Source organism: Haliotis asinina, chromosome 4, assembly GCF_037392515.1.
Source record: "Haliotis asinina isolate JCU_RB_2024 chromosome 4, JCU_Hal_asi_v2, whole genome shotgun sequence".
Lineage (NCBI taxonomy): Eukaryota > Metazoa > Mollusca > Gastropoda > Lepetellida > Haliotidae > Haliotis > Haliotis asinina.
Window position 1 is genome coordinate 60,353,866 of NC_090283.1, and position 26,872 is coordinate 60,380,737.

Consider the following 26,872-nt stretch of genomic DNA (forward strand, 5'->3'; position numbering starts at 1 on the left):
TACACGGGCAACAGTGACGATACCCCAAGAAAGGTTGTTGTATTAGATATGTAACGAAAGATATTGATGTGACACATAGGTGGGATGGATTTTATTTCACTGTTCTTTCTCAAATCACCGTTAATACTGTGTATAAAAGTTAGGATTTAACAACTAGTTCCCGGCGTCGGGCTTAGAATTAGTGTATACTGAGGAGCGTCTGGTTTATTTTTTCGTATATGCAAAGGTTTCAAAACAATTATGCATTTGACAATTTACAGAAAGACACAAACGGATCCCACATGTTATCGGCTTTGATTTGTACAGTGTATCTGACCAGATACCAATATTTTGTGTTAACTGAAAGTAATTAATTTAGTTTTGCATCAGCCTGATATGGGATCCTGGGGTAGCTCTTATCGGTTTAGTTAGATACGCGGCACAATAGCTCTCCTTCGTTCTTGGAGATCTTAGACAGTCTAGAGATAAACTATCACTCTCCAAACAATAGATAAGATTATAAAATTATCGACCGTCCCAGTCTGATAGTAAGATTGTGAATGGGATGTGGAAACGGTATGTGTTTTGTCGCGGGCCTCTGCTTGAACAATGAACCTATTGGTCTGATTGTGTGAATGGCCGCATACCTCTATAAAAGTAATCCAATGGCTGAACGCTTTGCTTATCCGCCGACCAATGAAAGGATGTTTTGCATGAACGCTTGGCAAGGGTTGCTCTGCCGGTGCGTTTACCTCCCGGATTGTGATTTCAGTGGCATTTTCTAACATTGTCACTTAGTGTAATCACAGTCGAAACCTGTGTAGGTACATGAAACCTGAACAAGTATTCATGATGCGTATACGACCATGTTCTATTGTGAAATAGACCAAGTCTCTTTCATTGCATCTCTTTATTGCAGTAGGTTATTGTCGTAGGAGGAAAAATGAACAGCTGAACACAAACATTGTTACAAAGCTGGAGCTTTGTACGACAGGGAGATTGTGTGCGAGTATCTTGGATTTCGGAGAACCTGTGACAAGATCTTCTTGAATATGTCGTGTGTTTATACGGATTCTAGTGGGATGTGGTCATGATCAAAACGATTTCGTTGATTAGGAGGTAGCAACGTCGAAACTAAGATTCCACGGCCCTTCAATTCCCCGGCACACATTTGGAAGTAAAAAATGGCCGCCGAAGGACACCAGGCGTTGAGTATTTCTTGGTGTATTCGTGCCATTGCACTATGGCTTCTACTCAGTTATGGACACTGTTTCGAAATGGCTTGTATAGAAGTAAAGAGAGCGTTCACGGAAAAGGGCTTGGATGGAGATCAAGTTCCCTTGCGGCCCGTTACAGGTAAGACAGTCGAGGTTGTGACGAGTCGATATTATCTGACCGAGGCAGCAGCCAGTTTCGTCTGCTAGGCTGGTCTTGGAGCACGATAGCTGGGGGATTCCTGGCCGTGTCAAGTAAAAATTGAGAAAATCGACAAGTGTTCTCCCTCCCCATGTTCTACTGATGTCTCATACCAGATCCGCAATATATTTCATTATACCTATAAACTGAATTTTAATCACATCCAAATTATTAAATTAGTATAGTAAGTGTTTCCCAGTTATTAACGCAAACATGTTGAAAACATCAAATGGACGTCATTTTGCGTTAATAAAAATATCAGTCGTTTGCCTGTTCAGTGAACATGGTCTAATATTGGGGATCTTGCATAAGAACAGACACAGGATAGACCATCAGGAGTGGTGAAAGGAAAATCTTATTGAACATGCTACTTACTCCTTAAATCGAATACTTTTAATTTTTGCAGTGAGTTATATAAATGGATATTTTCTTACACACGATTGTTGTTAAGTATGACATGAAATACTGCAGTCCCCTAAAGTCCAGAATGTGCTTGTAACGGCACTAAACTAGACAGTAAAATACCATAATTCATAATGGCTCCCCCACCCCCATATTCTTTTGTTCAGGGTGGATCACGTCAGACAAACTCTGTAACCTAGTTATTTTGTGAACATGACACCTTCAATATTCAGTGCAGGTTGAGATAGTTGTAGCATTTAAAGTTCCTTAAACCATTCTGATATCTCTTGTAGTTGTCTCAGGGGGTAATTGAGCTTGGATTTTATGAGAGTGTAAAGAATTTCCTTACAGCTTATGATCTGCTGCCACACATATGCTCAGTGTTGCCCACCTTAACGCTTTCTCTCATGGATCCTGCCTGACATCCTTGTTTCACATACAGGAACAGTTTTGTGAAATATGGAAACATTCAACTCACAGATAGCCTATGTTTGATCAAGTTAATCTTTTTTTGAATTTTATGTTACCATCCTTCCAAAAACTCCACTTTTCTTTCTTCAGCTTGCGTAAACAGCGTCCTTCACTCCAGACTTTTGTTTCTAGAACTAGTAGAAGTCCATTGTGTTGTTAGGAACATATTTGGTTTCATTTGAAAATGTTTGAATTTGCTGTTTATGTAATTTTACGACACAGTTGTCAAGGTTCTGCATTTTATTGGTCTGTTTTTTTTGTCTTTGGTTTGCATAAACAGTTTCCAGTTCTCATCTAGCGATTCCAAGTGTCTGAAATTTAAATAAATTCTTGAATCCATGTCCTACCCCTTTGTGCATAAGAGCATATTTTTAAATGATGATGGGCGCTTGTTACTGACCCAATAAAGATAAAGGGGACCCAAGATTAAAATCTACAATAGGGAACTTTGACCACAGAATCCTAAATTTAATGAAACTATTTCCTAAATTTGATTCCCTGAAGTGATATTATTTTGCATTTGGATACTTCTGGGTTGAAACTTTTATTGTTTTAACTAAATTATATTTCTGAAATAAAAGATATATATAAGCATTGTGAAGACAATTTGTATTTTAAACACAATATTAAAGAAAGGAAGCAATCCTGTTTTATGTCATCTGTATCTTATGACATTAGGATATCTGAATACATGGATTTAGGAGGGCAGCTCTGTAGAGTGTTGATATTTGGTATTGAAAGAAGTCCGACTTCACTGTAAATGTTTTGATAAAAAAAATTCTGCAATTTATGGTTGTCTTCCATGAAATCTGCTTGTTCCAGCATTTGTAATATCTGAAATATTTTATGCCTGCTATGAAAACTAGTGTAAACTAGTGTACAGCAGTTAGACGCAATGTATGTTTGGTTTGAAAACTGGTTTGCCTGTTAGTGTTTGCAAGTTGCTCTTTTTCTGCTCACTTCTGTTGTGGGGGATTAAGCCATGTTCGAAGCTGATCTATTACTGAGCCTTTTGAAATGTGAAGTGTCCAGCTACTAGAGGGTACATTGTTGACCAGTGCCAAGTCTTATCATCAATCTTCTTATTAGCTAACAGTTGTTAACCAGACATTGTACTCCTTCCAGTTGATTGTTTTCTCCTTGTGGAGTCCTAAACCTCTATGTGCACTGTTGTGCATGTCTAGTACGGTAATTTATTGCTTGGCGATTGTAAAGACCGAGCTTTGATTCCTTCTGTCACATGGTAATGTTGCAGAATTTACGAGGGTGGACTATATATAGAGGGTTAATCGGGTGTGTGTTTTGTGCCCTAGAGAAGAATTACCTATAGCCTATGTTGTCAGTTGTTACATCTCTGTTGTTGGATAGTTGGTGTTTTTGAAAAATGAGAGTTAGATGAGGAGCTCTGTTGTTACAATGTATCAGCTGGGATGGATAAGGCTTTGCTTGCTTGCAGTGCCAATGTTCTCCAATATGTCAGACTTTCTTTCTGTACCATTCTCCGTGCAGATGGCGAGCTTCTGTCTTCTGTGGTGTATGTCATGGTGTACATGTAGCTGACTCGTCTGGTTTATCCAGGTAGCAAGACTGATGACCCTTGACAGGAAAATGTACATTTTTAATTATTTATTCAAAAAGGTTGGTTTTTTTAAAAACAAATTCTTCTTAATTGGAGAGTTACCATAATGTTGTGTATGTGTTGAGGTATAATTGAACAACTCCCTTATTGATCTTGCTGGAAGTCAAATGTATGTCACTTGGACGAAGGCATTACATAGGTTATCAGTAGAAACTATAATCCAGGGCCTGTGTTGTTTAAGCTGTCTGGAGTCCTATGTTATTGTTAATGGATGGCACTTTGGACTGTCTTAACAGCCGTTGGAGTGCTACGAAAATGTAGGCCAAGAATTCCAATTTCTAGGTTGGAATTTTCAGTAACATTTTGCTTTAAACTATGTTAACCGTGTTATAACGGTTCCTGAGCAGGTCGGGATAACACATGAAAACATTGCACTGTGTTAGGTTACATATTTCCCTTGTGGAAAAGTATCTTATTGGCAAGTTTGTTGACAACATGTCTATTAATGTGATATAATAATGTACAATTATGCTGAAATTTATCAAAGTGGTAGGGGATCTTTCATTTTTCATTTTGTTCCAGAGCATGTGTGGGTGTTCTGCAGCTGAACATGTCTGTTAACGACTATCCAAGTAAATAGGATCCATGAATTGTTGTTGACTAAAAGAGTGTTCATTTCTCCCATCCCAATTCACAATGATGGTCAAGTCAGATCTAAAAAGACACAGCAATAGAAATGTGATTATCTGACAGCTAATCTTAATACAGTTACCCACTGGTATAGTATCAAACATGAGTTTTTGCTGATTTGTTTCACATATTACTTCCTTGTTTAGGTCCATGTCACCCTGCAATATACTCTGTATCTCAGAACTTGAAATAACTCAAAGTCCGACGTCAAAGTCGAGTCCAGTTGACTTTACAATGTGAATTATGAAGCTTATTTTAGAAATCAACAAGGAAATTGGCCAGTATAGTGAAAATATTATCAGGGCAAGTGATTTTACATGTGCCAAGTACCGGAGTACCCTAGCAATATGAAGTTTTCACCAGCCCAGTATCTCCTTGAATCAGTGATGATGTTGGACAGAGCAAGCAGGTGCTTGTAGGGATGGGCAGACGGTGTAATGGGGGAATTATGGGTTTGGGAAGGAGCTGAAGATAGAAAGAGGAAAGTTTAGATTGGGATTGACAAACATTATAACCTCCATTAAGATATAGCTGTTGTGATATTAGTTATGTCACATTCTTAGAAGTTGTATAATAACAGTGAAATCCCATTAGTATCACATAGTGGCTTCAAGACAATGGATCTGTCTCAGCCGTTTCGTCAAGGGGTTGGGGGGTTGGGGGAAGTGGGGGGTTGGGGGATCTACCATCTGGAAGAATAGAATGCAGTGTTCACTATAAACAGAAGACACACCACCTACTGGATAGACATGATTTTATGATCTATCGGTACAGTTTTTAGTTTTTATGAAATAGCATAAAAATCCATTTTTAAAATTGTCTTTCTTTGTAGTCTCCCTTTATATTCCTTGGAAACCATATATAGTTCTTTTATTACCAAATCCAGCGTGCATGCTTCCTGTAGTTCCAGTTAGCTGAGGTGACAGGGGTTAAAAAATCCCATTGCCTGATGCCCGGGACAAGTCAGTTTTCATTTTGGGCTATCAAATATTAGTATCTTATTTGTGTTGAAGATTGCTGGATAATTTCTGCTGATGGTTTCAAACTGCAAATAAACTTGGACTTCATTTAAAAAAAACCAAAAGGTTCAAGTAAGCCGATAATATGCCAATTGCTGGCATATTATCCACAGCAATCTGAACAAGTAAATACAACTAAGTGAAGAAATATTTCAGCAGAGCTAAATAGATTTTGTCAGCTTGTGCAAGTGATTGAACCTTGTGTAATATTTACTGTTTATTTTGAGGATGTCACATTTTAGATCTAAATGCACAATATTTTACTGTTACAGATAGTAACTTAAAGCAAGACTCTAATTCTGTACAAATATGCTTTGTAATGTGAACAAAATGTGAGCTAAGATATCTTCTTATGTTACCATCACAAGTAGTTTAGTCACGGCACATTGGAATTATTCAAGGTGTTCATTTATATAAACACAGAGTGTTTGAAGTTCTTTCTGAATGAAGTCATAAGTATGCCAAAGATGTGTTTTCCATTTTAATTGCATATAAACATAGTAGGGGGCAGCACTTTTGTGAGACGTATGTTCTTTACAGTGACACTTCAAAGCTTTGGGTATGGCTTGTCTCTTCCGATTCACTTGCTTCGTTCGGGAAAAAAATATTCACTCCTGAGGTTTTGTGATTTTAAGCCCAATGCCCACATTTACTCTTGAAATATTGCTTCTTGGAAATTATAGAATGTTTATGATGTTGACTGTATATTTTTGCAATCAGTGACCCAACTAGTTATAAATTCCTTACAGAATCTCCCTCAGATAAAAAGCCAATCATTTTCAAGTTTATGAAATGCTAATGGGATCATTAGGGCATAAAATGGCAATGAAAATGTTACAAACATGTTTTCATTATGCTGTTTAGTCTGAATGGTTGACTAAGTTTCAGTGTATGCATGCTTTCATGTTACAGGGAGTCTTACAAGGTGATTTGTTTTTATATCACCACAAACATATAACTTGCTACATCTTGTAGCATGACCTGACCTTTCCTCATCAATTTGTTAAAAAATATGAATTAATTTATAAAAACATTTTTATCAATCCTGAATCTCTGACGAGTGATGATCTGAAAAAATGGATTTGTTTAGTTTAACATCACACAGGGCAATATTTCAGCTGTATGAAAGTGGCATGCTAGTATAGTACTTTGGATCAGACAAACTAGTGATTGATAATAAGCAACTTTCCAGTGACACAATAGCCTGTTTACAAAGTTTGATCATGTGATCCTTTATGTGATCCCTTGTGCGGAAGTGACAGGTAGTTCACCTGTGTGGTTGACTAAGTGGAAAATATGTGTTGGAAGATCCACAAGTGTAGGTGACATTCATACAGAAGTATGTGTGTAAAAGTGAGTCAGTGAGTGAGTTTAGTTTTATGCCACACTCAGCAATATTCCAGCTATATGGCGGTGGTCTATAAATAACATAGTCTGGACCAGACAATCCAGTGATCAACAACATGAGCATCAGTCAGTGCAATTAAGTCAGCGAACTTGACCACCCGATCCTCTTGCGACTAGCATTATCGTCTTTTATGGCAAGCATGGGTTGCTGAAGGACTTGTCTACCCAGGGAACTTCACGGGTATATGTGTAAAAGTATATTGAAGTAGGAGGCTTAGTCTGTCATACACACCCTGGAGGAAATATATCCAAGAAAGCCCACACAGGTCTAGAAAATGTGGCAAGTCTAGGTTTCCTTTTCATAATATTTTAATTTTTTTACATTGAGCTTTTTTTCTATAAAATATGTTCATTTCAGAGACTGTTTGTTTGTCGGAAGTAGTTCCTGATGTTTTACTTTTTTAAGCTTAAGGAATTTGGGAAATTCAGGTAAATTTAAAAAAATTAAAACTAACTGCACATGGCAGGCATATGTGAAAAACTGATTATTTTGTACAGAATTGACATAATTTAAAGTTCTTATGTTCCTAAATTCACATGGTGTTACCTTATTAACATTGTGTTAATGTAATCTGTAAATTTAAAGTAAGCAATGAAGCCCTTTATCCTTTAATTCTCGTATTATTGTTTGACTACAACATGAATCAGAAAATGTTGAGTTCCTGTCTGTGAATTTATACTGACACTTGCAGCTGGGCAGGTTAGATAGTGTTAACCGAATGGGTAGGGTTTGGGGTTTTTTTTCGCAGTGCCGGAGACATGGAGTTTCTTCTTCATATTAACCCTTTTTTTTAAATAATAATTTAAATACATATTAAAGAATCAGACCAACCATTGGTTAAGATAGATATCAGCAGTTAGACTTTTCCAGTACAAAACTGGTTGTCACTTTTGTGAAGAGCAAAGAAAACCTTCAGTGATGGCAGTGAAAGCTGTTGTTGCACTCCCACCAATCTAAGGTAGGGGAATCCAGATAAAGGTTACAAGAAACCTGTTTGTTGATATTTGGGCCTAAGAAGTTGAATGGACATATGCTGTCTCTGAAACCTAGCAAGTGAAAATTAATGTTTGTTGCTCTCACTGTACTGTATCAAAGTCCAGAACACAGCTCCTTCTGACAAACATTTTTCAAAGTCAAAGATGCGTGTCTCCAGGCTTCACCCCTTTGACCATTTTCCCAACCAGCAATTATTTCAATAAGATTATCTATGAGCAATTCTGTTATCTGGGGCCTGACCAGCAGGTGTCATGAGGGACAGGCATGTCACACATGACCTGGTGTGTGGGAGGGAGAGAGGAAGATGTGACCCATCAAAACAAAGACAGATGACTCTCCTGAGTCTGGCCCTTCACAGGCAGCCAGGGTCAAGTCTGTGCACGTCACAGGCACATGGAGGTATTGTCTTGGGTTTCAGATCCCAGAACATACATTCAGTTAAACAGTTGCTCCAATTTGCCCCTCCTGAACTTCATGGAGTAATCTTGTGCTCCATCTGCTTTTCTGCTGTCCTAAAATTAAGGGACATTTTTAATTCTTATTGTCTCTGTTACAAGAAAACTTTGTAGAGGTACCCATACAAATTATGACTTGTCATTAGGCAAGTGGTGTTTACACATTTTGGAATACTTGAATGGTTGGTCTGTGTGTTTTATCTCTTTTACCCTTTCCCCTTCCAAGTGATTAAAGGGATGTAGGCTGTGTGACTGTCAGAAGTCTCAAAGTTTAGCAGATTTGCACCTGTTTGAGATTATGGTGTGAGACAAATCCAGTATCCTAGGTCAGGGGGGTTGAAATCTTGAGTATTTTAAAAATAACATGGACCCAAAATGCCAGAAATATTAATGAAGTGGAGTTGAATATATTTCTCTCTCTTTCTCTCTCTCTCCTCCTCTCCTCTCTGCTCCTCCTCCCTCCTTCTGTTGCTACAACTATTGAGAGGATTGTTTGTTGAATGTACCAAGTAAATCAGTTATTGGCAGCATGGCTTAGCTTGCCATTGCTTTAACCTTGCACAGTGACAACATGAAAACAAACCATCAGCTGTCTGCATAAATCCCCAAAACATAACCAGTCTACTGAATTTTCCTGGATGAAATTAGCACTGAATGTAAATGTTTGTAAGTGATAGCAGTCCCTGAGCTCCCAATGTATATACATCATCTTCACCATTACAGATCGTGACTTATCTTAAAATTGATTTTAAAATGAGTTCTTAGTGTTGGGTTGGAAACATAACTGTTACTGTATTTGATTCTGTGTGAGAATGAATAGATTAAATCCTCATTTTCAGCAAGGAGGATTAGTTTATACATTTTTTGTGTGTGTGGATTTTTTATGGTGTTGCCAGGATTTTGTTTCAGGTAAAAAGGGAGAATCAAAATGTAATTATTCCGGGGAAATACATCTGCCATTGAAATATGAAGCAGTTATTTACTTGGCAGAAATGTCATACTACTCAGAAAAAGTGTAGGACAACACAATTGTTTCATATTACCAGAGCTTTCATGGCATTGCATGAACTACCAAGGGTTTAATGGATGCGAATTCCTGCATCCTTTGTCCTTCACATTGACAGTGGATGCAACAGAATTTCATAGCACATTCAGAGGGAAGTGCAGACAAAGTCAGAATACTTTTTGCAAAGATTCCAGTGAAGTATCAATAAGTTATCACTGTTTGCAAGTACCTGGGTATTATGTGCCGTTTTAACTACTGTGATGATGTGAGTATCGTGATACACAATACAGCAACTGAATCACAACAATGTTACAACATAGTATTAATAATAGTAGCATCCATAATGGTGATACTTTATCGAACGATAAATATTCAATATTCTTTTTTTGTATCGTGATATGTATCGTTGACCGCAAAATTGTTAATTGTCACTAGAAATTGACGGATATGTCAATATTTACACTGTTACTTGATATCAAAATATACATTTCTAAAGAGGATAGCGTATCGTGATGTGTATCTATTGTGTTGTTCCAGGATATCACAATACGTATCGTATCGTGAATTTTCTGTATCATCACATTTCCAATTAATAATATTATTTATGTGTCTGGGACCTTCATTTTGTTGCCCAGGACAACTGAAAATCAAGAGTGTGAGTCCCAAGGACCCAAACCATAACTTATAGTAGTATGTACAAAAAAGATTATCCTTAACTTCTTTTTAGTATTATAAATTAACTTCTTACGCAGAATGCAATTTCAGTAACTTTGGATGTTCCATACAGCTCTATAACAACCAAATGCCAGTTTGAAATATGAACAACAAATTTAATAACACATTGACAAATGTCAGAGGAAGCTGACCTATTGTCACATGGTAGGTGGTCAAAGCGCCACCTTGTGGTGGAGGTCACTGTCCGATGTGATTTGGGGAGGGTCAACATGTCCAGAGTGTTTGTGCAGTGGTTACCTTTCAAATACTGTCCTTGATTAATAGTTAGGTAGGTGTGTTAGGGTTTGCCTGATTTAGGCACTTGAAACATCAATTATACATCAAAGCAATGGCTTGGATTATGCCTTGTCAGCAGTTTCTGTCTGATCTGAAATTGTCTGCATGATGAATGTTTTTAGTACTTAATGATCTTGGCTGTAAGTTTCATGATTTTTTCAAAATTTGGATCGTGAGTTTTATATCATGAAAGATTCTAGGACCCTGAGTGAAAGCTGCATGTGAAATGAGCCAAAAACCCAGCCAGACATCAAAATGGTACCACCCGAAAATGGATTTAAACAAACCCTACAATTCAAAGAATATTACTGGAACACTTTTTGACCAGACCATTGGGCTGGTTAGCTGTAAATTTAGAGTTGCCGTCAGAAATCTAGCCCATCTCGGTAGCTTAACATGCTTTATTTTATACATCAGTGAAAGTCATAAATGTTTTTCACAAATTTACAAATTTGGTACTGACATGGAAGAACGTCCTGGGAAAATGCCCCTGTGTCATTGTTTATTGCCCAGTCACCTTAGTTCTGAAGCCAGAGTTTTACATGGTGATAGCTGCTTTCATAATATGGTTCCAAATAAATTTAGAATCCAGACGGTCAGCAGCTTATTTTCTCACACTGGTTTAAAATATAATTGCTGAATTTGGGTTAAAAATAACTGTTTTTTCATTTGTCTTGGACTAACAGACCAGTCACTCCTTGGTGTTACACCTGACAATAAAACAGTAATATGATTCTTTCGGACGCATACCTTGCCTAAAAGTCTGGGACAAAGGTCGCGTGATCAAGATCTTATCATTGTATTTCTTACCTTTGTCACCAGCTGTTTCCCAAGGCCTCTGTAATCCTAATTCTTTGAAGACTAATGATCCCTGATTAAAATTTTCAACCTAAACCCACTCCAGACACTGGTAGAACTCGGGGAGTCCAAATTGGTGCTCAGGTAACATTAACACGCCATCAGTGCTCAAATTTGCAATTAACACACCTCTCCCATCCCCCGTTCTCGTTTTGGTGGATTTGGCAAGAAATCCAAGGAGGGTCTTTGTTGCTATTTCACACCTGATTGGACAGGGTGAACAAACACAATGACATGTATGTATCAATTAGCCCGAGAAGAATGAACGTGTGCGTGAGCGTCACACACTCCGAGTTGTAATGTGCACATTATGACTTGTTTAGTGTGGTCTTAAAATAACCCCTTAGTTTTATGCCCTCCACGACCTGATGTAAGTACATGTACCCCATCTTGGGCTCCGCAGGGTGTCGTGGAATCCTGTTTTCTTGGCAGTGATGTTTTCAAGACATGGTGGAGTAATAAAGACCGAGATTTTTGGTGGAAGTTAAGCCATCTCTTTACTGCTTGCTTGCTTGTTATACACAATGATGTCTAAAGCACATTTTGCTTTTGAATGGTTTGTGAGGAAATTATCACCTTTTTGTGCAGTATTCGTGGATAAAACAGTGCATTAGCAAAGAAATATTTGAGGGAGTTGTGAGGAAAATGTCACATTTGAAGGAGACAGTGGCTGTCAAGGAACAAGAAATTGTCTTTTAAGTTTAGTTTGAAGCAAGACTTAACATGATGACTTGATTTAGTCATAATATGTTGTCATGGAAATATTATCTTGCCTTTGACAATTTTAATTACTGTTGATTGTAATCTTGTGGATGGCAACATTTGATTAGCTTGCATTGTCTAAGCCATTGAGGAGTATTTGTGTGTCGTATACTTGCCAGTTCTTCAAGGTCGAATTGGTCCAGGAACTGTTAATGCATTTAACCATTTGGACATATGATCTGTTAGTTATACATTGTTTACCATTTTGTTGACATTTGCTGTCAGTCATGAACATGAATAATAAATCATGAATTATATTAAAATACTGCAGCTGTTTCCATTGTCTGACATTCTACAACCAGTTTCCACCACACAGCTCCATTAGGCAATACCCATTTAGATATAGGTGAAATTAAGCCCAAATGACTTTGAAACATTTGATACGGTCAGCTTGGATTTCATTTGCCTGTGGGAGGCTTAGAATGTGTGGTTTCGTTCTGGCCACCAGATGGCAGCTAACCCATCACTAAGGAAACCTTCAGGTCAGCCGCCATCTTGTAAGAAACCAATGAATTGGTCTGGGGCAAGCCTGTGTCTTATCAAGATTTCCCCATTCCTATCTGGCTGGTAGCTTCCAAATTGGGTATCAGACATCATTCTACATGTTCTAGAGTTGCTTGTTTCATTAACAGACATGGACCCATCTCGAAAAGTTCCTAGCTCTAAGAATTCTTAACTTTGGTCATAGCTAGTGTGGTAAGAGTGGCCTTAAGAAGTTGGTAGGGCTATGAACATTTTGAAAATAGCTAGCCTGGCTTTGGAGAGCTTCAGTTGAAATAGAAGTCCCCAAAGTATGGCCTAGTAGAGAGGGATTGGTGATGTGGTGTATTTGGTTTGTTTCTGAATATGGTTAATGCTTTCATCTCTGTTTCCAGCTGTGTTCTGTGTTTCTGCTTTATGGGCGTTAGCTCAACTTTTGTCTTCTTATGTTCAAACTTGATCCTCCATTGGTGGATCGAGAGTAATAAATACTTAGAATTCTCTCCATGAAGCATATATCAATGGTAAGCAGTTTTATGTGTGTTTTATGTATCTATGAAATATGAGGAGATACTTTTTTGAGAATGACAAAAATTATCAAATTTCCTCTGTGGTAACTTTCAAATTATTTATTTTAGGTTATGTAAATGTTCAATTTAAACTCAAAACCAGACTTGTTTACAAGAAATATGAGATTCAAGATCAAAACAGTTGCTCAACATGCTTTCCATGCTTGTTGTCCATGATGACGGTTTTGGACGGCTTTTCCATCCACGAAAGGACCAGGAACATTTTAGCCTAGTTCCCATGCTTCCCCCCATAAAAAGCCAATATGGATGTGCTGGTGGAACTTACAATGCCTTGTTTCAATGACTTCCAGCCAAGCATCACTCCCACATAGCAGGGTGTGTGATAGTTTTCACCTTGTGACACAGGTCCATGTTCAGGGTCCCCTGGTAGCTGGGATTATCATTGCCATTGCTCAAGTTTGGGGGGATTTTTGGGATCGTTTAGTGCAGGCCATTTGGAATTAGTGTTAATGTTAACCCAGGGTTCTTTTGTCGAATCCTTTCGGACAACAAATTTTTGTTGAACAAAATGTTTAAAAATTCAGTTGTACTAAGATCATACATTTTGCTCAGAAATGGTTATATTTTGCATTACTTGTAGATAATCGTATGGCTACCATGAGGTACGACATATTTATCCTTCATTGTCAGATAGGCAATCTAGAAGTTAACGAGTAAAAAATGAGACATACAACTTCATGGATGACCTTGTGTATTTTAGCTTGATAACAATGTAAGAATCCTCATCAAAACGTCGCTGAACACAATAAACAAGAAGCTGTCACCTATAAAGTTGTATGTCTCATATTTGTCATGTTTGCAAACACCTGGTGTCATGTTTGATTTTCTTACAACAATTCTAATAGTAATGCTGTTTAGTCTTTTACAGTCAAAGGATTTGTTTTTTTACATAAATGAGACTAATAATTTATGGGTGATTTTTATGTTTAGCATATATTTCAGTCCTTCTTAAGGATGTTTTCCTAGTTGTGACTTAGATAGTAGTGAAAGAGGAAAATTACGTTTTCAAATCCAAAGTGTTCAGCCTGAAGGATGACAAGATTCAAGCGTGCCATAGATGACACACAACCTAAAAGTCAATCGAAAGCCTGACTGGTTACTTAAAACCTCAAAATTCGTCCACTGAGATTAGTATTTGACAGGCGGGGAAGTGGCTGAATATTGAAATCATGAAATTGTCAGGCTCAGAACTAGTCCACATAATTACTGCACATGACTCATCTCCATTCATCAATAGGGGGCGCTAAATCAACGCTGGTCGTACAGTAGAGACTGTGTGTTAAACGGTTCGCATTGGAACTCTTTGTTGGCTGAAGGGAGAGATTCTCGTCTTTGTTGGATAGAGTGACAGAGCCTCAGGATTAATTTGGACTCCACTGAAAAAGTTCGAAATGCGATTTATGGTTGACGTTTTAGGAGCAAATAAATACGTTCTACAGGGAAGCGATGTGGTGATTTCAAAATGACACATAAAAATGTTGCAGTGACATCTAATTGTAATTTTAGTTGAATCACATATCATATTCGGGAACTATATTTCCCTTGTCAAGAAGCATTCTATCATAACGTTTGATTTATGTGCAGCATTTTTATGACCAAAATCAGATTAACATGACATCATATTACCAGGAAAACAAGTTTGAAGCTTTCATTAATATGAATATTGCCGATTTGAAATGAATCACAGTTGAAAGAATCCTGCTGCTATTGCAAAATCTGTAGACAGTAGCTGTCTGTCTTTTCCAGAAGAGCCAGACCTTGTGACCAGTCAGTTGACAAGGGTGACACTTTCTTCATTTGTTGAGAAAGGAAAACACTGATATTTGTAATCTCCATCTGTGAAAGCTGACAAAGATTAAAGATACAGAAGCACATGAATCTAGCACCCATTACTGGGTGGCAACACTGGAAATTTAATCCAGCATCTGCGTACCTCAGAGGAGTTATTTGACAGCCTGAATGGGGCCACAACAGATAGATGCATACATGGTATATGTGGGCCAGACAATGTGCCATGCTTGTCTCCTGCTTAATTTAACAGCATTCTCAAATTCCTGTCTGAAAATGCCACCTATACTTCATCGAAAAATGAGGTTTCAGACGAGTAGTGGACATTCAGGGTCTTTTTTCGTCTGCTATTCATTTTTGACTAAGAACTTTCCTGCACGAAGACTGACATTATGGAAAGTTCCCCATTTGAGATTAACTTTCAGCAACTTCTTTGAATTCCTAACTGCCAAAGTGCCATGTTGAACTGAAACATGTGTTTCAAGTCTGTAGCGGTCAGGCATAGTGAATACGATTGGCTGACTGTCTCATCTGCAGTTTTGAAAATGGTCACATGCTTCTTTTTTTTTTTTTATGTCTGGGATTACGATTTTATATACTTACAGATTCTGGTACTTTTTTGGGTTGTGTCCATCAGGGAAAATCCTGAATGGGGCTCAAGCCTAAATCGAGTACAAGAACCTGCACCATACTTAAGACACATCTGCCTACCTGGCATATTTTGGCGTCTTTTGTGCAATTCAGTAGGTACGATTATGTGCCCACATGCAAGATAGTATGCCAATTGAGTTTTATTTGTCACAAAAACAGTTTCCACATTGTAGTTCAACTTTTAGCATTAACATCATCAAGAACGTCCTTGTCTTGTCTTACAATATTGTTTATCAGTGCCATCAACACGCGCACCAGAGTATGCCAAGTATATGTATTGCCATGCAGACATTAATATCATGGATTCGGGAGATATGCATGGAGTAGCCAGGTTATTATTCTTTATCAGATTGTACACTTTAACACCTCAAAATACACTTTTCAGCTATCACGAATACACTTTGAAGGCAAGTGGTTAGTTATAAAGTGTAACATTAGTGTGTCTAGTCTGCAGTACGTTCTCAGTGTGTTATGATTGCTTTAACATGAGGCCTCACTAGGTCAAGAATTCATTTTGACCAACTAGTCTCTGAAATAACCATGTTCTACGGAAAAGATAGTAAAAAAGTATGATATAATGAAATGGAGCCTGGAGACTTTCATTTTTCTTCTTGATTTTTATATGACATAGTAGAATTCAGTGATCATTCTGAATTTCCTTTGCAACGAGTAAGTGTGATGTACCTATTGGTCACCATGCAAAATGTACAGCAGATACGTATCAACAGTTAATGGTTATTGTAGAGACTTTCTGTTCGAGGAATCAACAGTTTCTCTTGATTTATCAGTTCTGCAACTAGAAAAATGAGCAAAACATGGGCGAAAACATGTATTTATGAACCAGTGACTAGTGATTGATTATCCAGGACTGACAAACTCTTTGATGACTGGAAATAAATAAATAATCCAAAGTAGCGTCTTTTTGGAAATGACATTTCAATTGTATTTTTTATTTATTTAAGTGCTTGTTTCCTTCTCAACTATGTATAGGTATTCTGAAATGACCATGATTATTCATGAGTGAACAGTGCAAGATTTGGAATTGACTAGTCTGCCATGTCTGAAATGTGTGATAGGTTAATAGATTTGTGTTGGATTTATGACTTGCTTCGTAAGTGTTTATGGTCTGTTCAAGTTCCATTTGACTAAACTCTCTTCAGTTGGCATGAAGCTACCAAAATGCCGAATATTGACAAATTCAATTTATCGTGTTTGCAGTAGTCTTGTGAAAGCTTCTTGTATATCAAAATGTAATATGAATAATGAATGAGATTGTGATTAACACGTCATAGTTTTCATGACAACTTGACATGTTTTGGAGAAATTGCCATTATTTTATTCCCTTTATTATTTCATGTATGTTAACAAGGTGATAAAAGGAAAATTAAATTGCTTTCAACGACTATAACATGCTCAGCTAACTTTCCACCATGTTATGTCATTATCAAAGTGGCAGATGTGAGAAAGCTGCAAGGCGATTGGCTGCCAAAAATATGGCTCATACTGATTGGTCAAAATTATTGCATCACATTGTTAGAACAAGCTAAAACATACAAGTTATTGCTGTATTTTAGAATGATGTAAGAAATACGTATTATTTTATAAACATGACAGTGTTCAAACATAGAGATGACAGTTTTGACATGACTTCAGGAAGTCTTGCATTATTTGTTTAAGAAATAACAGTAAACAAAACTGTTGTTTTGATTTAAAATTTTAGAATGATTATGCATATGTAAGACTTAACATAAAGAAATATTGTTTTTGTTTTATAATGACTTATTTGAAAGCTTATAGCGGGTCAAATAGTGATGGCTGTAGTGCGCTGACTTGTTTTCACATGCTGGTACCATATTTATTGTGAGATTACTGAAGGACTAGTTAAGTGGTGATAAACTGGAAACATATTTAGCCAGGTCATGCTTCCTGTGACCTGGTCAAGCCTGCTGTATAGGTAGATATTATACCGTATAGCATGGCCATACATGCTAATACTTCTAACAATGAACCACAGCAGGATATAAATGAGATATCCTTCTGATATATGGGAAGTCTTGGGAGGGGGGTGTTATTCATCATATTCACCTGCCTCTTTGTTAATCTCATGATGACCAACCTGTGACAGGCTGCCCCTAGGCTGGATGGGACACACTGGACAGGGACAGATGACCAGTAGGAATTTTGACTTGCATGGTACAGATGTTGCCCACTGGCCGTGCACCCAGTCTATGATAGGGCACCACTCACTATCGCATGAGTAGTGATTTGATATGATCTGTTGAATTGTTGGACATTCCGTGCTGTCAATCACTTAGACAGATAATATCAATCTTAATTAAAGCCTTTGTCACCGTAGGCAAAATTTGAAATGAGAAAATGGTTATGGCTGCTTTATTAGGGAGGGAATGTTTTTCAAATGGACATTGTTAAGTGAAGGACATATTAGAAACTAGACATTTAGATGAACTTGATATTTTAATGGTCAGTTAATTATTCGCGACTGTTTGTCCTGGCATGAGAGTGGAGGATTGTGAAGACGGCATGTCTTGTATTTACAATGTCTGGATCTCATGTTTGTGGCTTCAGACATCTTTTTCTTGTTTTTCATATCTGATGCCGTTTCATATTCCCAGAGGAAATCCTATCTGAGCTCAAACAATCTTGAAACAGTTACGACATACCAAATATAGCAGAATAGTGAGTTACTCAGCTCACCATTCATTTCAACTATTCGCTCAGATTTGATAATTTAATGTTCAGTGAATGCTCCCAAAACTGTTTCTCTTACCACACAAATCATCAGGGACCTTTTATTGCTCTGATTAGATTACATGTTGGGAAGATCAGCTGTCCTCAGTTCTGATGTGTCTGGCCGAAATATTGATCTGAATTCAGACCTGTATAACAAACAGATATTTCAATGCTCTCTCATTTGCTTTTCCATATTCTGTCTTCTTATGAAGTGTTGTTAGTTTGATATGAATTTTCATAGGCTGAAGGTTTAATCGGAGTCCTAATCATATACTGCTGTCTGATGCTTCTGCTATCCAAACTCCCGTGGCCTAGGATCGCTTTTTATGTGTATAAATGATAGACGATTCCATAAAATGTGCTCTGTAGTTAAAGAAAATCTCACCTATACTGACTCTATTAATATTTTAATTGCTTAGTTATTGAGTAGGGCTCTGAATGACCAAGAATGTTTTTTGTCACCAGGGGGAGCCTTTGTGCCACCAGGCAGGCAGTCATGGTTGGATTGCTTGAAGAATACACTCTAATCTTTCCCCCAGTGCATTTTCAGAAAATAAATTTTGGCTGAGGTATGGTAGGATGGGACAGATGCAGTGAATGTTGAGGGTTCATTCATTCCTAGTTGGGCTTTATGGCTGTTTTATTGATGTTCATGGAGAATTTGTCTGCATGGCTGAAGACAGATAAGGGGAGATAGTCCCTTTGAGTCGGGCCGTGACGTATTGAGTTTCAGAGGTGATACGAGAAGACGACACTTTACATAGTTGATTACAGGTGGAGCGGTATAAGTCGAAATAAAATGTTTCACTGTAAGCGGTGTTTCCAGGGCTGTAGTTTGTGGTGTCAGAGATGTTTCTTGGATAACTGACAAAGTGTCCTGGACAGTTACATTTGGAAAAAGAATTCTCCAATATTGTGACTTTTTCATATTTCCTTGGTCATTTCAATTTCAAAGTATTTTAATGTTTCATTCAGTGCAAAGAAGGCAAAACTGAACTTTAAACCACTTCCTTTACAAGTCCTGTTGTCACGAAAATACCAGCTCCCTCTGGAAAAGAATGTAGAACTATTAATTATTTTTGTACATTTTCAATATGCATACCATAATTTGGCCATTTTGTTTCCTCTTCGAGCATTTTTGCCAACAGTTGCTTCAGTTCTTTTGTGAAATAATATCTTCTGAGCATGTCTAGATAAATACTGGGGTCTTGTAATGCCAGTGATGAGGTGAGTTTTTGAAATACAGTTCTTGGATGAGCCTTCCTCTCTCGCAGATGGTCTATCCAATGTGTGGAGGGGCCATGGGGTAGCCTTGTGGTTAAAGCACTGACTTGTCGCTCTAAAGATAGGGTCGAATCTCCACTTGGGTTCAGTGAGAGATGGTTGAATGAATGAAGCCCATTTCTGGTGTCTCAGCCATGATGTTGTTGGAATATTGATAAAACCAGTGCAAAACCAAACTCAGTCAAACAGTCCAATGTGTAGATATTTGCTTATTCCCCCAGCCATTAGAATTGTACACTGAAGATAGTTTACTGTTTTATTATGTAACAAATTCATATTGAAAGTATGAATTGCTTTTAGTGACCTTGTTAGTTCCCATCTGCTACATATAGGGTTTGTGTGGATGGTGATGTATGGGGTTGAGATACTGATGGTGCTGTCTTGTTGCAGGAGCCTCCCTGGAGATCTGCCCGAAGCAGCAGACATGTTGTACGAAGGAAATGGAGGAGAAACTCCAGAGTCTCAGCAAGAAGGACCACACCAAGCAGCTGGAGGAAGCCTACAAGATCATCAGGCTCACCTTCTCCTCGCGCACACGCAAGTTTGATGGTAAGTCATTAGTTTGTGTACAGTGGACACAGGGTGCGTCATCAGTTCTATAGGATGTGTCACAGGGTGTGACGCATTATATATAGGGATGTCACTGATATATAGGGCTGTCACTGATGTATAGCGCTGTCACTGATATCTATAAGGGTGTCACAGATATATAGGACTGTCACTGATGTATAGCGCTGTCACTGATATCTATAAGGGTGTCACAGATATATAGGACTGTCACTGATAGATAGGGCTGTCACTGATATCTATAAGGGTGTCACAGATATATAGGACTGTCACTGATAGATAGGGCTGTCACTGATATCTATAAGTGCGTTATTGATGCGTAGTGAGTGACTTGAGGTTTATGCTGCTCTCAGCAATATTCCGGCTGTGTGACAGCAGTTTGTAAATAATCGAAGCTGGGCCAGACAATCCAGTGATCAAGAACATGAGCATCGATCTGTGCCAGTGGGGACCGATGACATGTGTCAACCAAGTCAGCGAGCCTGACTACCCGATCCCGTTAGTCGTCTCTTACGACAAGCATAGTCGCCTTTTATGGCAAGCATGGGTTGCTGAAGGCCTATTCTACCCTGGACCTCATTGACACATAGGGGTGTCATTGACACATAGACGAGTCATGATATATGGGGGTGTCTACAGACATTTCACAAGGTGTGTTGACTGGCTAGGTCTGCATCACATTAGGATTTCCGCCAACTTGAAGCTGACATTCTGTAATACAACATAATTATGGTTAATCCTCACACTGAACTACGTAACCTATTGAAGTGTAAACGTCCATAGCATTCTTTCACAGATTCTTGCAACATCCATTTTTTCACTGCTTGCATTTGGAAACCCAGTGCGTGTTGTACATGTGTGGCTGTTGGTATTTCAGCTGCTGTTCCCGGTTGATATTATCAGTAATGAGTTACAGCATTACATATCCAAAATGGTGGAACCTAAAGAAGCTTCGGTTCCTTGCACTGCTGGAAATGTTTGATCCCAATTATGTATTGTAGAGATACCCAATCCATCAAAGTTTGGAATCAGAACTGTAACTAGTGAAGCCTATTCAGGTAGTATTTATGTAACTGTCAAATAAATTCTGTTCAATATTTCACAGAAAGGCTGTGAAAGAATTTTTGGTGTCAGAACTTTGAATTGACCTTCCCAAGTATCCCATCATCGGAGCAGGGAATACGAAAAAATGGCAGCTTTTGATACGTTTCCGAAAACAGCTAATAGTATTTTGAGCAAGCAGATGCATCAGCCTTTATGCAACCTTGACAGCGAGTCGAACAAAAGAATCCAATTCTTGTCCTCAGGCTTCATGGGGGGGTTGAGTGGTACGACAGATGCAAACACCCAAAGTGATTTTCGTGGCCCTTATCAGCAAACATTGTTGGAAGGATGATTGAACCTTCATTTTCTAATCCGTGGTGAGCTGCAGGGCTGAAAGACAGGACTTGAAGCTTCTTTCAAAGGAATTCTTATCCTTCATCTGAGATGTGCCAAGCATATCCCATCTGAACGTATTGTTGGTCATGATCTGGTACATATGGTATTTATGGTAGATTCTGGCAGCAGCTGGATACAGAATGTCATGGCAGGATATATATCTCTATATCTAACCTTTGGAGCCATTCAGGAATAGTGCTAAAAGATGCATAAAACTTTATTAACAAACTTCCTCATCGCTTCATGGTAGGGAAATATTCATGGTTATACCTTGACTCCCAGGACCCTGGTGAGAAATGTGAGGGTCAGATAAACAAATAAAATGGAGCACATAGAGTATTGTAAAATTTGATTATTTATTTGCTTTGTCTTAGTTTAGTAAATAATTATTCTCTATGGGTGCAGTAAATCTTTGTTTCTGCCTTGATTCTATACATCAGCAAACTGTATTTAACATACTGAGCAAAGATCAGGAGAAAACCCTTGGCTTTGATTTTCAAAGCTCCCGTAGTGCTAAGGTAGTCTGCAGTTAGTGTTCAGGTATGACACTTACAACATTTTTGTTTCGATGCAAGCTTCGAAGATCTAGGTTGTGATTTGGATGATGCCAGACTGCATATACTTAGTTTTATTATGCATGTTTCTTGGTGTTTTGAGTCATCCATGGAAGTATTTCACGTGGATGGAGGATAGGCTAGCGATTAAAGCTTTTGCTTGTCATGCTAAATGCCAAAGTTCAATTGCCCACATTTGTGCAATGTGTGAAGCCCATTTCTGGTGTTCCCTACTGTGATATTACTGTAATGTAGCGTACACCCACTCTACTCAGTGCTGCGTGGGGATAGCCTGTTTGGTAAAGCTTTGGTTCATCATGCCGAAGACCCGGGTTCGATGGCAGTTATGGGTACGGTTGTGTTTTCCGATTTCACGTGTCCCCCCACCATGATGTTGCTGGAATATTGCTAAAAGCAGAATAAGACTACACTCACTCACTCACTCACTCACTCACTCACTCACTCACTCACTCACTCACTCACTCACTCACTCACTCACTCACTCCTGTATGATGGCTGACAGGAATAGGAAACAAGCCTGATTATGAGCAACTACCAACATTGTTGTGTCAGTGGGCTGCTGGTGAAACATAAGCCCAACACGAGGCTAGAATTCCTGTGACAGATCAAAATGGTTTGGACAGGAATATGCCTATGTAAGGATTAGGATTGAAGCTATAACCTTGATTTGGCCGTACCTTATCTTCTTTCCGTTTTAACCTATTGCTCACACTCACACACTCTTACCGTCACTCTCTTTCACTTACTAAGTATATGCTAAAGAGGTCTCATATTATGCACAGAAAGGTCTCACTTGTTTTGTGTTAATTGACATTTTGTATTGATGTCATAGTATTCTAGCTGTTCTGCTGACTGCCTTCAAGCAAACTCTTGACAGTTATGAATTGACAGTCAAAATGCATCCATGCATTTTGGATAATTATAGCCCTTGTTCTTGATCAAACAATTGGGAAGGTCTTAAGATTTCACATGTGTGTTTTGATTTTCAGAGGCTTATGTGCATATCTGATATCTAGGGCTCACAAATCATTTATGAAATCATTCATGAATTGTGTGCCAGTGTCAGAATGTCAGATTAATGTTACCAGAAATGGACTCCATCTTATCTTGATGTGAAGGCTGGTAGATGTGATAAGCCCTATACTGTCCAGATATCGCCCATCTGGCCATTGACAGGTGGTTCATCCCCCTGGTAACCGGTCTGCTGTGTTATAATAGGGATAACAGTACATGTCTGCCATAATATAACCGGCTTAGCCAGTGCCGGGTTGGTGTACAACACATTGTATGTGTCAACACTCAGTGATGTAACATCTCCCAGTACACTCTCTGATTGATACTATGTTATATCACATCCTCTGGCAAAGTTTCTGACACTCCTGACATCAGTTCATGTAAACCAACTTGTGTCATCCTACCACACCCTACCATTAGCTGTCTACAGTATACAACTTACAAGACATCAGTAACGAAAATGTCAGCATTAATTCCTTGTTTGTGTTTGTCTTGATCCATGTTTGAGAGTGATCACATTTTTCAAAATAATAACCCAACATTAGAGATTGCTTGAATGAACTAGTGAAGTCAAACTGATGAAATCCATCTAGACTAGTGCTTAGTTTCTGAATATATGTGATTTTGATAGTAACAAACAAGCCTATATAAATTGAAAAGGAGCCTCAGGGAGACCAGAGATTCGGAACCTGGGGAAATCTAGACTTACTTCATTTGGGGCTTCAGCATTGCAGAAGGGAAAATAATTTGGTTCAGGGACTGTGAGACAAGGACTGTAGTTATAGCTCCCAAGGTGAAGTCATCTTGCCCCTGCTCACAAAGGCTGCCAAGGATGTAGAGATCAATTGAGTTCTGTTGCTGTAGGGTTGTGCTGACAAGTGTCAGATAGTTAGACCCTGTAATTACCTATATTTGGTAGACATGATTGGCAGAACCTTGTTAGCGAGTCTAAGGATTGACTGGACATGGCTGGTTTTCGATAATACCCATAATTCACTGTAATAATGGCTGTATGATGTGCCTTCATTTAGCTGGGATCGTTCGTATGTCTGTTATAAGCAGCATTGTCAGTGTGTTAGGCTGTCCCTTGTCCTGTTGTATTGAGACTGGTGCATTGCTTAAATCCAGTGTGCTTCAGTATATTAAGGTGAATTTAGTGTAAGCATAGAAACTTATAGAAAACACACGTCTAAAAAATATTTGAGACATTTCAATTTGTGCTTTGTAGGATTATTTAGTACATGGACATTATCTGAAATAGATGTTCATTTTCTGAATTTTTTATGTGAAGTTTTTTTATGTGGTTTTTTTTCATTCATCATTGTGGCTGAAATATATATTGATTGTCTACTGACAGCTGCGATACAGCTTGAACAAAAACGCACCAAAGTCATTTACATTTTCTTCATCAATGATACAACTTGTAACATGCATGTCGCTAAAAAATAAGTTTTATGAACAGAATCAATACAGTAGACATACACAAAATCATTCTAGTAAAAATACTGGAAAGGATATTTTCACCAGAATCAAAATAAGCTATTGTATTCCAACAGAGACTGTAAGCGAGTCTGTCTCTCCTTCCAAGGAGTCTCCTAATGGCTGTTAGGAGCTGCTTGGGTCATGACCTTTGTCACTGTTGTGGTTATTGTTCCCTGGTTGTATTCAGCAACCAGACACTAACAACCTACCAAAATGAAATTCCTAAGATTTCAGTTCTTGATCTGCTGATTAACCTGTTGACACTGCAGGCTATATTAGTTATCACTGCAGCTTGCTTTCCTTCATTGTTGTTATTCCAACACAGATGACAGAAAACATCCAAAATCTGGAACATTATTTATGAAAAAAAGCATCATTAAAGGAAAACTATTTTCACGAATCTGAGGAATTTTTATGTCCCTTGTCCTGAACATGCGTGACACTGGAAAAGAGCACTTGTTTTATTCAGAGTGGTTTGAAATGAGCTTGTGAATACATGCATGTTAGTCATTGCATTTTTTTAGGAAAGAATTGAAAAGTGGATGCTTTTTTAGTTCCCCAATTAGAAGCTTTGTTCCCAATGGGTATCGATGAACCACGTTCAGTGAAAATAACATATCCGAAAATCTTTTCTTGCCTTTGTCAGACATTGCAATATATCAATAGTTAAATTTGGATGTCTTTCGTATTGGTTTCTCTCTTTTGTTCAGTGGATTTGGGGGAACCAGTTGATTTAGATGTTTTAAACGAAAGATTTTCACTTCAGCAAAATCAAGGGTGCAGCATAATCAGGTTTGGGCCAGATAATCCAGTGACTGTAGTTTGAACAGTGAAATAAGTGTATGAGTTGATTGACACAGTCTATTATTATTTTGTGCCTCAAGCAAATGGCGAGCCAGGTTGATTCAAACCTGAGGCTTATGTATTTAGTCCGACCCTGGTACAGATTGTGCCCTAGGCACTAAATACTTTCTTACTTACACAATCAACTATGCTGGACGATAATTTGTGTGGACTTACACATAAACCGGTAGACAAGGCAAGACCTATCATCAAAGGAAATTATTGCCAATTTCATGTCTGCAATTGGTCAAGATGGCTACAAAGCCCATTTCCCCAGTTGTTTCATTGATGAAAATTAAGACGGACCCTTCAAAGAGATCACATATAAGCCATCACCGTAGATCGTCAAGATCACAGTCTTAGATGTAATAGAGGGAATAAGATAGTGGGTTCAATGTCTGTTCAGATGAAATTAGACCTCGTGGTCAGTTTCTGTTAATCCTTATTAGGTTTGAATATTGAAGCACTCTGTTATTTCAGTTTCTTTGGATAAATATGATATGACTCCACAGATGCCTGACATTCCTCCTGCCTGTATGCGTATTTTGTTAAACAAGTTTGCACTGCCAAAATAATAACAAATTTGGTGAAATATGATACCATGGACCTGTTCAAATGAGCATCAAAATTCTCTTTATGGGAACTGTATTTAATATCTCACATCAATATTGCTACTGAAAACCTTGGACATTTGTAAAATGAATCATACTGTTTGGTTTGGCCATAAAATTTCCATTAGATGTTATTGTAGGATCTAAATTGCTCAACTCTTCTGTATTAATTGGTAGTATTTACGAACACACAATAAATCGAATCCCGAGACCATGATCTGTTGAGGGCATTGTCTGCTTAATGGCTGCGATGACAAAACCATGTCCACCCGTTACTCAGCTCAACCTCAAGTCCTAGGTCACAGAAATAATTATCAATACCAGATACCTCTCCTAGTTGAAGTAATTGTCGCCCATCTTAACTTGTCTCCTCTTCCTCGTTGGTCAGCAAAATTATCCTGACTAGATCACATGACCTCCTGAAACTCCAGCAGAATGTAATTAGGACTGGTCAGAGATTCAGCCCCAACTGTCTAACCCATGTGGGGTTAATTTGGAGTGGAAAGTGCCTGAATTAGTATTACCCATGGATATAGTCGAAGTATAACAAAAGGAGGTGGATACTGGCTAGACAGTTTGCTGATTGTGGTATTACTTGTTTTCTGAAAATTCACCAAGTAAATGGAAAAATAAATTGGTTGCCAAGGGTGATTATTGTTTTGCTGTGAAAGCGAAAACTGTAAGGACCCATTTCTTTGGTTATCTAAAATTTTGAGCTGAATGTTTTTGTGGGAATGGCATTAC

General features: G+C 38.2%; 1 protein-coding gene across 1 annotated transcript in view; it reads left to right on the plus strand.

The window, feature by feature from the left end:
• Positions 1–848: 848 nt before the first annotated feature.
• LOC137281749 (glypican-6-like) overlaps positions 849–26,872 on the plus strand; it is a 98,706-nt gene continuing 72,682 nt past the window's right edge. Inside the window, exons 1-2 of the mRNA XM_067813347.1 lie at positions 849–1,335; positions 19,987–20,145. Of these exons, the coding sequence (XP_067669448.1) occupies positions 1,164–1,335; positions 19,987–20,145 (331 nt within the window). The 5' untranslated portion in view covers positions 849–1,163. The remainder of the gene's footprint in view (positions 1,336–19,986; positions 20,146–26,872) is intronic.